Source organism: Neolamprologus multifasciatus, chromosome 16 (assembly GCF_963576455.1).
Source record: "Neolamprologus multifasciatus chromosome 16, fNeoMul1.2, whole genome shotgun sequence".
Lineage (NCBI taxonomy): Eukaryota > Metazoa > Chordata > Actinopteri > Cichliformes > Cichlidae > Neolamprologus > Neolamprologus multifasciatus.
Genome location: NC_140454.1, coordinates 22979960 through 22997030, shown reverse-complemented (window position 1 = coordinate 22997030; position 17071 = coordinate 22979960). Strand labels below are relative to the sequence as shown.

The 17071-nt window shown below is 38.4% G+C and overlaps 1 protein-coding gene across 3 annotated transcripts in view; it reads right to left on the bottom strand.

Moving 5' to 3' along the window:
- The window catches only part of erbb4b (erb-b2 receptor tyrosine kinase 4b), a 322434-nt gene that overhangs the window by 39412 nt on the left and 265951 nt on the right, over positions 1-17071 (bottom strand). For 2 of the 3 annotated variants that reach the window (XM_085136594.1, XM_085136595.1), the window contains exon 20: positions 13998-14183. In XM_085136594.1, coding sequence (XP_084992720.1) covers positions 13998-14183 — 186 coding nt within the window. The remainder of the gene's footprint in view (positions 1-13997; positions 14184-17071) is intronic. The other variant, XM_085136596.1, reaches the window with a different exon arrangement.

Sequence of the window (17071 nt, the reverse complement as noted above, 5' to 3'; positions counted from 1 at the left end):
GTCATTTCAGTAAATAATGCATACACTGTCTCCAGAGACAAAGGAGAGACTGTATCTGCACATATATGCACGTGAGCATACAAAGACCTGCATGTGTGTGCAAATGTATGTCTATATATGATGGTGTGCATTTGAGCTCCCTTTTAAGAGTGCACTCTTGCCTGTCTGCACACTGCAACCCTCTATTGTGTGTGCGCATGTGTGTCTGATGGAAGTTGATTTTGTGGTAAGCCTTGGAGACAGCGAAGACTGTCATCAATATTGTACTTTCTTTTCCTCTGAGCTTTCGAATGTATCAACGTGTGTGTATGTGTGTGTGTGTGTGTGTGTGTGCGGGTGTAAGACCATGAGTGTGTGAGGCCTTTATAGACAGCCCCAATTTGACAAAGGCAGCGTGAGACTTGCCTGCATGCTGTCAACGAGTTCTAACAAAAGCCAAATTGTAACAGGGGGATCCTGTCTCTGCCATGATAACAGCTTCAACAATGTGGAACCTTGAGTCCTGATCAGGAGAAATGAGTAGGACAGGTTTTCTATAGTTTAGCTTCATTTGCTTCATTTCTCAGATGATACCGATGACATCCCAACACAACCTTGAGCTGCGATAATTCTACCAGGACCCTTAAAAGGGTTTGAAAAGAGCTGTTAGCTTATAAAATGTCCTATGCTGGCTTTTAAGATGTGCTAGGAAAGGAATCTGCTCAAACAAGCTCCGTAGGCACAGGGGCGCAGAACTGGATAAGGACAAGGAAAGTTAAAATACAAACATTGCTGTTTCATGTAATGATATTATTCAAATTTCCCTCAAACACTTGAGATAAGCAGGCCTGTATGAGCATAAACTAATTTCCAAACTCCCAAACCTCCAAACAACAAGTACCAGTACAACTATGCACTGAATAATTCTACAACTACTGTAGATGGTGTACTCACATCACATTCATATTGATAGTACTGTATATCGCTCGAATCACAGTTATGCTAAATAAAACAGCAGAGCAGAGCCTGGGACCTTGAATTAGGAAGCTTGCCGTTTTATGACTGTTAATGACATATCATGCACTTTCCAAACAGACAATATTTTCAAAGTTGTTCTGAAAAATGTAAGTTACACTTTGATCTAAACTTTTAATTTATTTACTTGGGAAAAAGGTTCTAGTGCAAATAGTTAACTATGTTTCTTGTTAAGGTAAGCTTTTTTTTATGTAGGTTAACAGCTTAATTAAGCAGGTTATTTACTTAGGACATTATCACTTCCAAATTAGCCAAGTTAGTTAGTTTTTATGCCTTAAAGAAACCCCCACAAAATACAAAAACTATCTTTGCTTTGTTTTAATATTTTAATATTTTGAAAACAGTTCAGAATAGACTGTGTCCATACATGAAGACATAAATAAACTTTATGGTTACTCAGGTTTGTTGACTCGATTGAAAACTATAAATATCTAGTTTTACGTCCTCTGGGGTACGACATTTTGACACTCTATCCAAAATGTATTTCAAGGTGCCCAAGGTGAATCTTCATTTAACAAAATCCACCTGCTCTGATTGTGCTAATGTAGGCAGTATGGCTCAATTCAAAGCAGGTGCTTTGGCATATCATTTCTCATGCCTCGATTGAGTAGAGACAGAGTGGTTCTTTTCTGTTACAATGTCTGACTCTACATCTCTTGTCAGTCTGGTTATGCTTCTTGTTCTGTTCTGCAGTTTTAGTGAACTGGTTTTCTGGCTGCTATAAGCTGTAGATGAAGCTGCTCAGACGGATCTTCCAGAGAGGAGAATAGCTTGGTTTTAAGGTTAAGTAGCTGTTAATGGCTTACAAGCAAAAATGTAAGCTTTATTAGTTACTATATTATTCCCTTTTAAGACACCAGGCTGTAATTTAGGTGGGTGTCTTTTTATTATATGACATTTTCAGAAATGTTATTGCTTATATACCTTTAATCAAAACAGAAAATAAGAAAAAAATCTTTAAATATAATAAACTGATGAAAAAGGTTCGCATACACAGAGGAATTTGTGCTTCTGAAGTCTGACACATGTACTTGAAATTGTTTTTTTTCCTGAGAAATAATTGAAGACAGAAGAAAAGAAAGACAGAAATGTCCTTTCTATGAGTCAGAGACCACTGAAAATAACTGATGGTGTAGGTCTTTATGTGTGACCGTGTAACTTGACCTGCACTACAGCTACAGCATAAGTCCACTCCCATTAACAATTTTATTGCTAATTGCAGTGAACTGGAATATGGAGAGGTTGAGACCATTAAAAGGTTTAATGGCATGTTGGTTGTACTTGACTTTGATTGCTTTTTCTTTGCAGTTAGTCTCTCTCATTTTGGCAAGTGCATTATTAAAACACCGAAAAGACTTCTTCTCTACCGAAATTGATAGTGTTGGGAGCTACTTAAGACATTTCTAACATTTTTATATAGCAATAAATGATATATGCTGGGCAAATCTTTTAGCAGGCAGAATATTTCAATTACAAAAACCTGCCAAATGTTCTGCCTCAACCACCGTGACGAGATAAACTAAGGTTTATGTAAATGAGGTAAGTCTAATTAATGGAGCAAATGACTACATATATCAATAAATTATAACTATTAATTTGGACTAGGGAGATTAGCATTTAATAATTTCTTGTAAATGTGCATTTTTGCAGAATCGTGGGTGTGAAAAAAATGTAATTACAATTTACAGGAGGAACGACTGTGATATCACCTCATACATAAAAAGTGAATCTTTGACAAAGTAATCTATGGAGGCCACCATCTGATATTGTCATGCAGTAAGCAATGTATCACAATTAGTTAGTCTGCTTTCACCTTGTCCTCAATTCAAAGAGCTGGCAGGTATGTTGCAGCCCAGGTGGGTGAGATGTCACAGAGCCTAGCACCTGGCTCTGGCAAAACAGCGGACATGTCAACCAGACATCACACTCAAAAACACAAATCCACTCATTAATTTATCTTTGACCATAAGTGCTCAAATAGACATGTTTATAATTCATTCACACTTACAGTTCACATTACCAGACTCTTAATCTGTTATATTGTTACACACACAGCAAGGTTTGAGTCAATTCTAAAGTAGCTAGTGAGGATGTATCTACAGTGGCAGCTTAGTAATTGAAAGTGAAGTGGGTCTAAGCCACAGGTGTCGAACTCCAGGCCTCGAGGGCCGGTGTCCTGCAGGTTATAGATGGATTCTTGATCCGTCACCAGTGTTGGGTGTAATGCGGTACTAAGTAACGAGTTACTGTAATTAAATTACTTTTCCACTGAAAAAGTAGAGTAACTAATTACTGTTCATTTTTAGGTATTTTAATTACAGTTACTTACAATGTACTTGCGTTACATTGTAAAATATATCGCTGAATATCATTATTTAATTTCAGTAATTTATCTTCTAAACGTAAAAGTAAACTGCCGCTTTAACATCGTTGTAGTGCAGGTGCACGTCATTTCGCGCCAGTTTGCTGCATAGTCGTATTCTAAATCGGAAGATGGCGGACTCGGCTGAAGCGAGTGGCTGTTTTATGAAGTGGACATACTTCACTTCATACTTCTTCATACTTCATACTCTTCACTTTTCTGAAACAAGCAAACAAGAACATTACAGTAATGTGTAAGCTATGTCCTGGGGAGGAAAAACTATCGGCTGCTGTTAATAGCAGTTAATAGCATAGAGCATAGACGAACACTTCAGAGTGATCCTTGTTCATCATTTTCGAGAAAAGTTAACCTCTGACCTTGAGGTCAAGAACACCGGAACTTGGACTTATCTGAGATTTCAAGTAGATGCACCTATGGTATGAACTCGAAAATCCTAGGTGATATCATTCTCGATTTATTGTGTTCACAAGATTTTCAGAAATCTTGACCTGTGACTTTAAATTTGAGGTCAAACACATTGGGACAAACTCGGGTGTCCACACCACCTGCCCGCCCACCCAGTGAGGTTGACAGTATCCCATCAGCCTTTTATGGCCAAGGGGTGAAAAAACAGACATCCTGGTTTTCAAGCATCTTTGTTTGCCGATAAGTGATGTGACTGGCTAAAAATGAACTTTTTTTCTAATGCCAAAAGAAAAAAAAGCCCAAAACAACCAGAGCAGGTAAAATTTGAGCAGTTTGCATTTACTGGAACTTTACTACTGACTCGAGACACAATGGAAAAGCTTATGGAACAATATATAAGCTGATTTTTGTGGTGACATCACAAATTCCAGAATTCAAAATGTCCTTACAGATGAACTATAAACAAAGAATATGTGGAACTTGGCCCTTTTACAGCTGCGCACAAAAAAAGAATCCCACTGAAAAGCTAGCCAAAACGCTTGTTGCCACACTTTAGTGTTGCCTTGTTTTTAATCTCATCATTACAATTTTACTCAGAAGACAGAATCAGGAGACAGAATCAATAACAATTACAAATGTGCAAAGTAGTTCTTTGTTTTTATAATGCTTTAAAAAAAATATTTTGGTATTTTCTTGGCGGAGTCCCATACTTTTTCAAATGTAACATTAGAGTCCATGTTCACAGCCTTTAGGTCACATAGCGATTTAAAAAAAGACAGAAGGGGTTTTACACGAGCACACACACACATGCACGCACGTGTAGATCTCCAGATCTATGTTTGCAGAGCCTGCTGATATATCTATATCCTCTGGGAAATAAATGTAAAATGTGAGGGAGAACTTATCAGGTAATGAAAAGTGTGGGGAGGATATTTATGTATTTTAGTTTGTAAAAATACACATCTCCAGCACAGTGTTTGGGTTTATTTCTGTTTGTGTTTATGAAAGGTTAAAAAGAAGTGAGATCATTTGTAGTTTGACACTGACACAGAGCGAAAGGAAAAGTGAAGTAAATAATAAAAAAAAAATACAACAAACTATTATATAGTACATTTTCTATGCTAAACAAAGCCTGTGGGCGTGTGCTTGTTTACTTGAGGGCATCACAATATGTATTTGTGCTTGTTTGCATGCGTTCAATCACTTTGTTAATGTTTGTGTTTTCAAGTTCGGATGTCTACAAGCTTCCGTTTACCTGTGTGAGTTTGTGTGTGTGTTTCGCAGTCACTCATTAGTGTCGACCCGTCTCCCTGAGCTGCCAGTCTCATCCATTGTGTGGGCTGCCTGCAGTCATCCATTTCCCCCACCTGGCCACATCCATCTTCGCTCAGCCAGACACCGTTAAAACTGTGTCACTGCTGTGTGTGAGTGTGTGAGTGTATGTGTGTGTGTGTGTGTGAATGAGTGACTCAGTAAGGCAGAGTCAGAGGAAAAGAAAGAAAAAAAGAGAGAATGTTTTTTCTCTTGTCTTGTTTGTGTTTTCTTTTCACTGACAACACTGCAACTATAAGTCAGTACAGTCGTATAGTCTTTGTATAACCTTCTGTCCTTTACAGTGACTTATCTGTCTGCTGCCTTGCGGTGTGTGTTTTTGCATTCAGGCCAATCCAAGTTTCATGACCAAGTGTCACTTTTCTTAAAAAAAAAAAATTCCTTTAATATATTTCCTTGATAAAATCAACAAACATTTTTCAGGTAGAACAAACCCCTACTACTAAGACCACAAGGCCATCCATCTGTACATCTTCCATCTGTTGATTTTCCACTGCTTATCTGGTCTGGGTCATAGTGGCAGTGGACTGAGCAAGGTATCCCAGATGTCCTTTTCAATTTTCTCTAGCCAAGCCCTCGATCTCTTCCTGGGAAAATCCCATGGCATTCCCCGTCCAGATGGGAAATGTAATCCTTACAATGTGTTCTGCCCTCCCCTCCTGTTCCCAGTTACATGATCTAAAAATGCCTGCAGAGGAAGGCAGCAAGGACGTAATACTAATTGTATGCCTAAACCAATCAAATTGGCACCTTTTGATGTAAAGACACAGCTATTCTAACTTAAAATACCTTTTGGCTGCTCGTATCCATGTTCTATTCTTTCTTTAACAAACCAAAGCTTGTCACCGTACTGTATGTGAGAATTTGAAAGCAGGAAGACTGGCTAATCCAGAGCTAATGCCTCAGGCTCAACAACCTTTTCACCATGTTCCAACACAACATCTACACTGCCACTGATGCTGCACCAGTCAGTCTATCAACCTCACGATCATTCGATTTTTTTTCCTATTCATTTGGAGCAAAGACCCCAACCAGGTGAAAGCAAAACAGTATTTTCACAGCTATAAATAAAAAACAGTAATACAACTGCAGGTTATTATTTCAAAACCCCAGTAAGTGATTTTACTCAAGTTTGTTTTACTAGCTAGCTCATTATGTGGGGTTTAAAGATATTTCTGATTTTAAATTACATGCTTTTAAATTTTTACGGCATCTAGTATTATTCTCGGGTATTACCTATGTGTCTCATTGTGGCCAAAAGGACAACTGTGTACTGTTCAAAAGAACTAATGAATATTATTAAAATAATTAACAATGAAATGTTCATTAGACAACAAAAAACGCTGTCTGCGCACGGCAGTGAATACAAACCTAAATGCATTTGATGTGTGTCAACTTCTGCCTGATTGGTAGTGAGCAAATAAACTCTATATGGCAAAAGGCAGCAATTTCTCAGAATGACACTTCTAGTTGACTCATAAATAAAATGATCAAAACCTGTAATTAATATGCAAACAGTATATGCTGTATATGCTAATGTGTTGGATTTCCATTAAACCCCTAATCAAGAGATATCAGCATCTCTGCAGATAGGGTTCCTCCTATCAATTATGATTCCATTTTTATTTGGATACACTGACAATTACAACAACATGTTGAATACAGGGTGCAACATGTTTCAAGACAGTCCTACAATTAAAAAAAAAATGAAGATGGATCTTTATCAGGGCAATATCAGTAGAATCTCCAGATCTCAGCCATCTCTGTTTCAGTTTTTACACAGACTATCAAATGCTCTTCTCTTTCTCTCCCCTCTGTTTCTCAAAGCAAAGCATTCAAATTGCATTCAGATGTTTGATTCCAAGCAAGTTTTGGCAGATAGCACCCTTGCTCTCAAACCTCATGTTAAGACATGGAGCGCGGCGCAGATCACAAGCATCGAGCCTTTGATACTACCAAACCTTAGAAACGTCAACAAGTGTCCGCCTATCTCTCCTCCTCTCTTGCTCTTACTGTCTCCTTCTCTTTCATGTCCAATCTAATTAATTCTGAAGCTCTTTTTTCTTTATTTTTGCGGTGGTCTTTCATGATTGCATAAATAACTATATGATTTAATGTTAGCGACCAGAATATAACCCCTCTATCCCCACCTCCGATTCCCATGGGTAAATATTAGCTTGTTTAATTTAAGTGCATCTTCACATCTGTTTTAATCACTTCTCAAGTTTAATTGAAACATTGTCCATTTGAATTTAAATTTAAGAGTAAGGAGTGCACCCCCTGCTAGGCTACCACAATCACTTCCTTCAAAAAAAAAAAAAAAAAAGGAAAACCAAAAACACTGCTGCAGTCATTTTAATTTATTAAGGTTTTCACATTAAGAGCAGATCTTAGCCCTGAGGTCAATGGTGCCCTTGAAAAATTGTGTCTTGCCAAAAATTAATTTTTATTTAAATTTTTGCTTCCAATCATGACTACTAGGCAATAAATCAAAATACAAAATCATTAAATAATTTTTAAAAAGTAGTACTGCTGCTGCTACTCCTCCTATTACCACTAATTATAATACTATTCCCTTTATAACTTAACACTGTTAATATATGTTAAACACATACAAAGTCGGGCTGTGCCATATACAGCACAGTAACAAATCTATGTAGCACTAGTTGCTTATAGGAACATGGCTTTACAAAGTGGGCTCAAAGGGAAAAATAAAACAACCGGCCAGTGGGTAGTTTATCACAGAGATCTGCGTATGGTGAGTCAACACTGCCTTATTACCGACACGAGAATAGAGAGTCCAATATTTGTACCAACAAAAGATTGCAAACAAAAATAAGCATCCATGGGAGCCTAGGGTATATTCTTCTTTCTACAGTGCTCAGACAAGAGGTACAGAAAAAGAAAAATTGGAGATTCACATACTGAAATAAATACAGACAGGAGAGGGAGAATAGACAAAGTAGACTGGGGAAATGAGTGAACTGAGTTTTCATTGGAACCCTGGGGATGTATGTAATGAGTTGGAGAGAGGCATGTTTGCCTAGTCTGGTTTACACTGAGAAATGACCCTGTGAAACACACAGTGTGCCCCTCTCACCACACACACATTCACACAATCACTGACTTGGAGGCAACCCAGGCCAGCAATGTTGACAAAAGAACTAGAAAAGGTGGTGGAGTATTCAGTAAAGAATTTCTACTATAATGCTTGGCTCGGCGAGGCATTCCTACAGCGTAACGTTGTCCAAAATGTGGCATTGAATTGCTGTCACTACTTGATACTGAGACAAGTCTTACAGTTAATGGGACACTGAGCTGTTAAATAAAATAAAAAATCACAAGCTCGATGGCATCATACAGACACTTCTTGTCACATTTTAATTGAACTTTTTAACACAGTGATTACAGATGCATTATTAATGCATTAATCCCTAGCACTTAAATCTGATGCTAAACCAGGACTTGTGATTTGTTGGGACTGAGACAAGTGTCACCATTGCCACAACCAAGCAAATGCAAAGGACCAAGGACACCTTGTGTGGATCATTTGCACACTAGCTGCTTTGGAAAAAATGCAGTGTTGGACTTCTGGAAGTATAAACACTGCAACCTAGCGTGAGCAGCTATCCCACTCTATGTGAGACTGCACAGCATTTGTATCTACTGTCCCATATCTTGAGAAAATATCCCACATTTTGATTGGCCTTGGTATACAAAAGATGAACTTATGAGTGTCTCAATAAGAAGTCCTTGCTGACAGTCTTGGTAGCTATAGCAATAAGTAATAGGGATATATATGTGAGACACCGTAGAAGACAAAAGCAAGACAAAAATCAAAAGTTACGCACTAGGAAAAAGACATTTAAATAGAACAGACTATATGTCCTCCACGTGATCAGTCTCAATCCTTTTAACCCTCTCAGGCTCAAATTAAACTTTTTGTTGCTAATGCACAACCAAGTCCTGCAGTGGTACTTCTGAGTAAAACAAAACTCATAAAATATGTATGTGGGGTAATCAGGTTGTTAGTATTTAACTGTTGCAAATCTGCAACGCCTGCCTGGAGAGGGTTAATTGCATCCAACCACCTTCTTCTGCTCTGACAAAGATGGATGCAGAAAGATGTAGTTGACAGAAAGTTGAATAAGCTAAAAGGCTTAAAGAATTTCAGTACAATGCACGCAATATTTCCTCGATCTTTTCTTAGAATAGACATTGCCAGCTTGTCAGTCTTAGTCTGATATGATTTTTTTCATGTCATTTTTTTTCTTTTTAAGAGCTTAGTGGTTTGTGCGTTTGAGGTTTTTACCTGATAATTTTTACCTGATAAGTGTGCTCGATGAAACTTCAGCAGACAGATAGAAATATGTTCCAGTGGGTAAATTACTGCCTGTCGCAAGTTTGATGGCAGTCCTTCACACATTTCAATTTTTTCCACTTAATGTCAAAGTCATAGTAGGATACAGTCCATGATTATCTGTGATTTAACTTAACTTTCTTTTTCTTTAAAAAAAAAAAAAACAGTCTTACTTTAGAGGTGGAGATTCTTTTGAGAAACACTGAACAGTCTTTGAACTTTAAGAGAAGACTTGAGAAAACCGACTCGGGCACAGGGAGAACACACAAAGTATACATAGGAAGGCCATTACTTCAATTTGAAAGAGACCATTGGAGCCGCTCTGCCAGCATGGTTACAGGAAAACACTGGGAAGTGAAAATAATAAGTAATATGCAAGGCCAAGGGACAATATGAAAATTGTGTGGTGTTGTGTTCACAACAGTGCAGGCCTGCTTGTTATCCTCTTAGATCATGTGTACATTAGACACATTAGTATAACCTTTTGTATGGCTTACCAATAATAAATTCATAGTGGCGACTTTGTTTGGGGTGGTATGCACTTTAAACTTAAGCTTTAAAGTCCTCCTCTTGTCAACTGCATTCCAATGCCTGATTTAATCATTAAGATATAACACTTACTGATATCGCAGTTATCACTCTGTATTGTAGTCCTTGTATTCAGTTGTGTAGAGCCAGAACTGACTAAACATATGACAAAGTCTACAAGTGGATTTCACTTCCCTACCCAGGAAAATTAGTGTGATGGTTGAACTGTTTCCACATTTCACCCATCACACTAATATAAAGACAAAGCTATTCATCAAGCCCCTTGTGTAAAACTTCTCAAAGAAGCTGTCCAGATTGACTGGAAACAGCATTTCAGACTGCACTGTACTTACCACAGCAGAATAATAGCCAGATCAGTTCTAAATTACTCACATCACAACTACAACATATAGAAGAGAGTGCTGTTGGATTCAGAGAGTCAAAAACCAAGAAGTCATAAGGAAGAGAAAATGATTCTTAGTAACAGAACATGCAAGTATAAAACAAAATAGAGAAAAAAGAAGAAAAGGAAGAAAATTCTGGGCATCATAGCTCTGCGTATGCGGTGGCTCTGATGAATATGCTCATTAGTATGGCTCTCATGACAGATCACTCCATTAATAATCTACGGCTATGATCATGGCCTTGACTAAGAGGTAGGACCACAGGGATGTTACCTCAGAATGGAGCCCTGTCACTTGCAAGAACCTTAATAGCCATGTGAGGCCGCAAGAGTGCATGCGCTGACGATAAACAGAATAAAAAATGTGTATTTTCAAGACTCAAGTTTAGATAGACGTTATTATGAGTCTCATTCAGAGAATTCTTTTTGTATTTATGAAGGACAATTTGTGTTTGTGTCAACTCAAGGGTGGGCACCTCATTAACCGAGGCCCCTGGTGGCTATTTGTGTCTCCAGGAGCGGTAGCCAATTATTGAAAACACAAAACAATATATGCATGGGACACACTGTAACACAACACAGTGGTAAATAATACATCATCATATCTACCCTTTATGAATTATAAATCTCTCCATGTTGACAACTGTTCACAGCAGGCATATATTTATTCATGTACATGTAGCTTATCTCATTGTTTTTTGACAACGTAATTTGTATGATTAATTCTATACCATGAAAATGCTACACAGCATGGGGGTTTGTCAGCATCGGCATGGCAAGACTAAATGCAAGCTATGATCGCCTTTGGTGTTAAATAAAAAGCACTTTATATGTGGTGTGATCACAACTGTGTCCCAAATTTAACTGATGGTTTAATATTTTCCCTTGGCAACTCACTTGGGCAAAGCCTGCTTCTGATGTAGCCAAAAACAGCAACTGAAAATTTTGTCTAAGATATTAAATCAGGGACTACAGGGATTACTAAGCCATTTTCCATTTTCATTCGGATTCCCCTGGCTTTTTAACCTGTTATTTTTCGGTGTGTGTATGACAATTTCATGAACCACTCAAAAAATGCAAGATATTTGGAGATTTAATCACAGACATGGGAAAGCCGGACACATTAACACAGTCATAAGAAACAGAACGTTTTCATAGGACTCCGCAGTCCTGTGAATGCCTACATCATCATACAGCCTATGATTCAGTAGCTTGTGGAACAACAACAAATAACTTGAAGTAATAATTGTCTGTATGACTTTATCAGTTTCTCATATCACTGTGGAAGATTTTTGACCCAACACTAATTTCCACTGTTGCCTCATTTCATTGTGGTTTGTACAGCTCTCTGAAAGCCCAGCCATAGGGGTGGGCAATATAAACGATATACGATAGAAACGATATAAATTTGGCCAACGATAGAGATTTTGACTATACCGCTCTATTGCGATAGCACATGTTGATGATGTCATCAAGCTGCGCCTGTTTTGGTCAAAAGCATTGCAGTTGCTACAGCAATTATCATCTGCAAATTATGCCGAGAGTCATAGCAAAGAGAGGAAGCACTTTTGAAATATGGGGAAAGCCAAAAACTGCGCTTCCTCCACTTTGACTTTAACATTGATTCATTAATGTTGAATTCTCTCGCAGTTGCTCTATTCCCATGTTGTTGCAGTATATTAATAACTAACCTCGTATTGTGGATGAATAATCTCAGTTGTTCTCCTGACTGAAGTTTGGCCCGTGTATAGCATCCTGCTATGCGATTGCATTTGTCCCTGACCACCAGAATCCCTCACGTTAACTTTTATCGAGTGGAAAAAAGTTGGCGTTCATCACTGTGCTAATGTTATGCTAACATAGCTGTGTTGCTAGCAGTCACATAGCACAGCATTATATACCAGGTAGTCCAACTTCAGTAACCCTGCAAACGCCACTGCTGTTTAGTTTTCTGTCTTCGTTTATGTTGGAAGTGGTAGCAGAGCTGTACTTTTAATTAGTTTCAAAAATCTCTGTCAGATCATGGTATGTCATGTTTAGGTATAAACTAGCGAGCTAACTTCCTGTTAACTTCTAACTGATTTTATTAAAGATGAAAGAATTTAGACCGTTTTTAACTGTCAGTGTTTGTTTGACTTTGGGACTTGAAGGGGACGGAGTTCCCTTCAAGTCGCAAATTATATTGCGATATGAATCGCAATATAATTTGATGAATATAATATATATATATAATTTGAATATAAAAATAAATATCGCAAATTATATTGCGATATGAATTTTAGGCCATATCGCCCAGCCCTACCCAGCCATAATATTTTTAATCAGGTTGAGGTTTGGCCTCTGACAGGGCCATTGCAACACCTTAATTCTTTTCTTTTCACCCATTTTGCTGTAGATTTGCTGTTGTGCTTGGGATCAATGTCCTGTTGCATGACTGACCTGGTTTGGGGTAAACACTTTACTCCAAAATGCTTTGTATACAAAGGAGTTCATGGTCAAGTCAGTAACACTAAGGTGCCTTGGTTGCAAAACAATTGTTCACCCTTCCACTACTGTGCGTGAAAGTCAATAATTTGGTCTCGTTTTTCTGAAGGACATTTTTCTAGAGGTTTTGTGATTTGTTTAGATGCAAGTATGCAAACCTAAGCTGCATTGCTGCCATTTTCTTTTTAGAGGCCGGGGAATTCTCCCAGAAACCCTTCCAAATGACTCACACTTGTTCCACTTTTTTCCAATGTTACCGTCATGAACTTTAACATTTAACATGCTAACTGAGACCAGTCAGAGATGTAGCTCTTGGGTTTCTTGCAATTTTTTTGAGTGCTGTACAATTTGATCTTGGGGTGAATTTGCTTCCACTCCTGGGGAGGTTGTCGCATTGTGTTGACACTAATCTAAATGCTTGAGACCAGCAGCCTGCCCAAACTTTGCTGATGATCCCGTTAATCAAGAGTACTGAAGTAGAAGCATTTGGCTCTCTTGTTTCCCATGAAAGCAGTAAAGGTACTGCACAGACTCCAGTGAAAACCTTTTTCATATGACTTCATGTGTATCTGTCAGCTATTGATACTGACAACAAAATTCTAACAATTTGTAATAAACTCCATGATACTATAACACTGATTTCCTGCATTCCACACTTCCCCCACTAAAGTTAAGTAAGACTTTGAATTATTTACTTCACTTCTACATAGAGACGAGAAAACGAAGGTGCCGGTGTCTGCTGCTGAATCCATAAACACTCACACTTTACCAATAGCCACCCAGTTGTCCATGGCTTGCGGCCATGTGCTACGGACTAACATAAACACATTTTTTTTCTCAGTTTAGAAATTATGTTGTAATGCATTTGGCCTCTATCGCTTGAAACATAATAGAACAGTACCGTTGTTGTTTTCCAAAGCAAATTCAAGCATGCATTCAATAAAAACCCTTGATGAATGAACCAGAATGCCACTCAAACCACGCAATAGGTTTATCACCAAATATCACTTAGAAAGTAAATACACTGATCATATTAGCAAATCATGTATTTTATACTTAAATAGGTAATAATGGCTCAGTTTCCTTACCTTGGCTATCTGGACACACCAATTGAGCAATAGCTGTGATCCAATGTTGTCTTTATGCTCGTGGACATAGTCGAGCAGGCATCCGTGAGGCATCAGCTGTGTGACCAGCTGGATTGTCGGACTCAAGCAGACACCCAGCAGTCGGACCAGGTGCGGGTGCTCCATGCTAGCCATGATCAGAGCCTCCTGAATGACACAGATATACACTCAGGCATGTGGAGGGTAATGATTACAGGTGGCTGTTTTAATCTGTAACAGTATGTCAGCAATGTTTATTTCCAACAATCGTCATTTTCAATAAACACATAAAAAATATGCTACTTATTAGAAACATGTCAGATTGTGTGATGGGTATGAGGTAAACTGTGCCAAAACAATTTGGCTGCAGAAAAGACTGAAATACATTTGTGTTTTTCTTTCTACTGGTAATATTTTTTTATTTAATAATAAAAGAAATGCTGTGTCTCCTGTACTTCAGGTCAACTCCTTATTATTACACCAGTTACTGTAGGTCTCCAAGCCAACTCATTTCTGAACCTTGTGCCAGCCTCTACTCATGGCCTGCTACAAAGAGTCAGCTACTCTGGACTAATGCAGTAAACTTCAGCTTCATATGTAACAAAGTTTCTGTGTCTGCTTTTCGATGAGCGATTTTAACTAAAACAAATGTTATTGTAGCTTGATGTTTGAAGATTATAAACTTTTAATATTTGTTCCTGCAGGGATTCCATTATACAAAGATTTCACTAGTTAAAATCAAATTTGTAAGACCATGAATGCTTTTATGCCAATGTTTTTCTTGGTGGCCTAGAAGCAAAGGCAACACACAGATTTAGGTGTCTGCTGTGTTTTGTGATATTTACATCAACCTTAATGTTAGCTCAGACGAGCCTCTTGAACACACATTTATCATCTCTGACAGTGTCTGGTCTTCCCCCCTTATTTCTTACTGATGTGCTGTGTCACCAAAACTGAGATGAACCACTCTCACAAAGGTAATTTTTAAACTTTCTCTTTCACTTCTATCAGTTTGATAAGAGTTTGAATGTTTCTTTCCCTAAATAAAATTCATACTCAAAACAACATTTCCTCATAGGTCAGGCTATTCTGCATTCTTTCATGATTGTTTTATGGCTTGTTTGTGCATGTGGAATGTGTCAGAATATTCACTGCGAGAACACCCATATGGAAAAGATATATATAAATCTTATAAAGTTTTTATCTGTCTTGTATGAAACTTGTAGGAAAAGCATACAAGAGTGAAAACACATATAAGATCCCTTGAAAAATTATATAATGAAACTTGTATGTTTTGTATACTTACTAAAAAAAAATATGAAAGTAATGAGAAAGTGGCCACTTTCATTAGTAAATCATATATGTTTTTACTATTTTACTATTTTTTTTTACTATTTCTTTTGAATATGTATGTTTTTTGGCAACTGGTGCACATATCTTTCTGTGTTATCGAGGACCTCAGTTTTGGACTGACCATAACTGATTTCTGTCATCTGCTGAAGTCAAGCTTTAGATGGTCTAAGGGTGTTTTCACACCTGTGCTGCCTAATCAATTTAAATCAAACTCTGGCTCATTTTCCCTGATGAAGTTCATTTGTGCAATCGCATTTGGTCCGGTTCACAACAGTTGAACTGAGACCCTTTGGAGGCAGTGATCTCAAAATGAACTCCAGAGTGGTGATCAGACCACAATCCACCTTAACTGCCAGGTGTATGCTAAAGTTTGATCTGACCCTCTTTGGGTAGTTAAGTATGTTTTGCATTCTGTTACCTTTTACCATAAATATTCAGAGGTCACAAAATTTAAACTAATCATCTTATATCATCTTCTATTGGTCCTGCCCTACACCGAATGGTTGTAGCTTCGGATGTGAAGACATTTTGGTTCACTTGGTGTATACTTGTAGTCCAGGCCTCCCTCTCCCCAGGTATCTCCTCCTACTCATCCAGGGTTTCCCAGTCCAGCTGAGGGACATAATCTCTTATAATCTCCAATACACTTTAACTCCTCCACTTGGGGCAGCAACTAGTCCCTGAACGGAGTGGACACTCTACACTTTAACGCTGAACACCCACTCCAGTGGGACTTGGGGACCACCACCTGTTGAAAGCAACAGAACCACATCATCTCCAAAAATTAGAGATGAGATCCTGTGGATCTACTGTACATTTGCTATATGTACAGGTACTAAATGGCCAAACACCTAACATACTCCTGAAACATCTCCTACAGGAAAAAAAAGTGGCTTGCAAAAGTATTCGGCCCCCTTGAACTTTCCCACATTTTGTCACATTACAGCCACAAACATGAAGCAATTTTATTGGAATTCCACGTGAAAGACCAATACAAAGTGGTGTACACGTGAGAAGTGGAACGAAAATCAGACATGATTCCAAACATTTTTTACAAATAAATAATTGCAAAGTGGGGTGTGTGTAATTATTCAGCCCCCTTTGGGCTGAGTGCAGTCAGTTGCCCATAGACATTGCCTGATGAGTGGTAATGACTAAATAGAGTGCACCAGTGTGTAATCTAATGTCAGTACAAATACAGCTGCTCTGTGACGGCCTCAGAGGTTGTCTATGAGAATATTGGGAGCAACAACACCATGAAGTCCAAAGAACACAGCAGACAGGTCAGGGATAAAGTTATTGAGAAATTTAAAGCAGGCTTAGGCTACAAAAAGATTTCCCAAGCCTTGAACATCCCACGGAGCACTGTTCAAGTGATCATTCAGAAATGGAAGAAGTATGGCACAACTGTAAACCTACCAAGACAAGGCCGTCCACCTAAACTCACAGGCTGAACAAGGAGACTGCTGATCAGAAATGCAGCCAAGAGGCCCATGGTGACTCTGGACGAGCTGCAGAGATCTACAGCTCAGGTGGGGGAATCTGTCCATAGGACAACTATTAGTCGTGCACTGCACAAAGTTGGCCTTTATGGAAGAGTGGCAAGAAGACAGCCATTGTTAACAGAAAACCATAAGAAGTCCCGTTTGCCAGAAGCCATGTGGGGGACACAGCAAACATGTGGAAGAAGCTGCTCTGGTCAG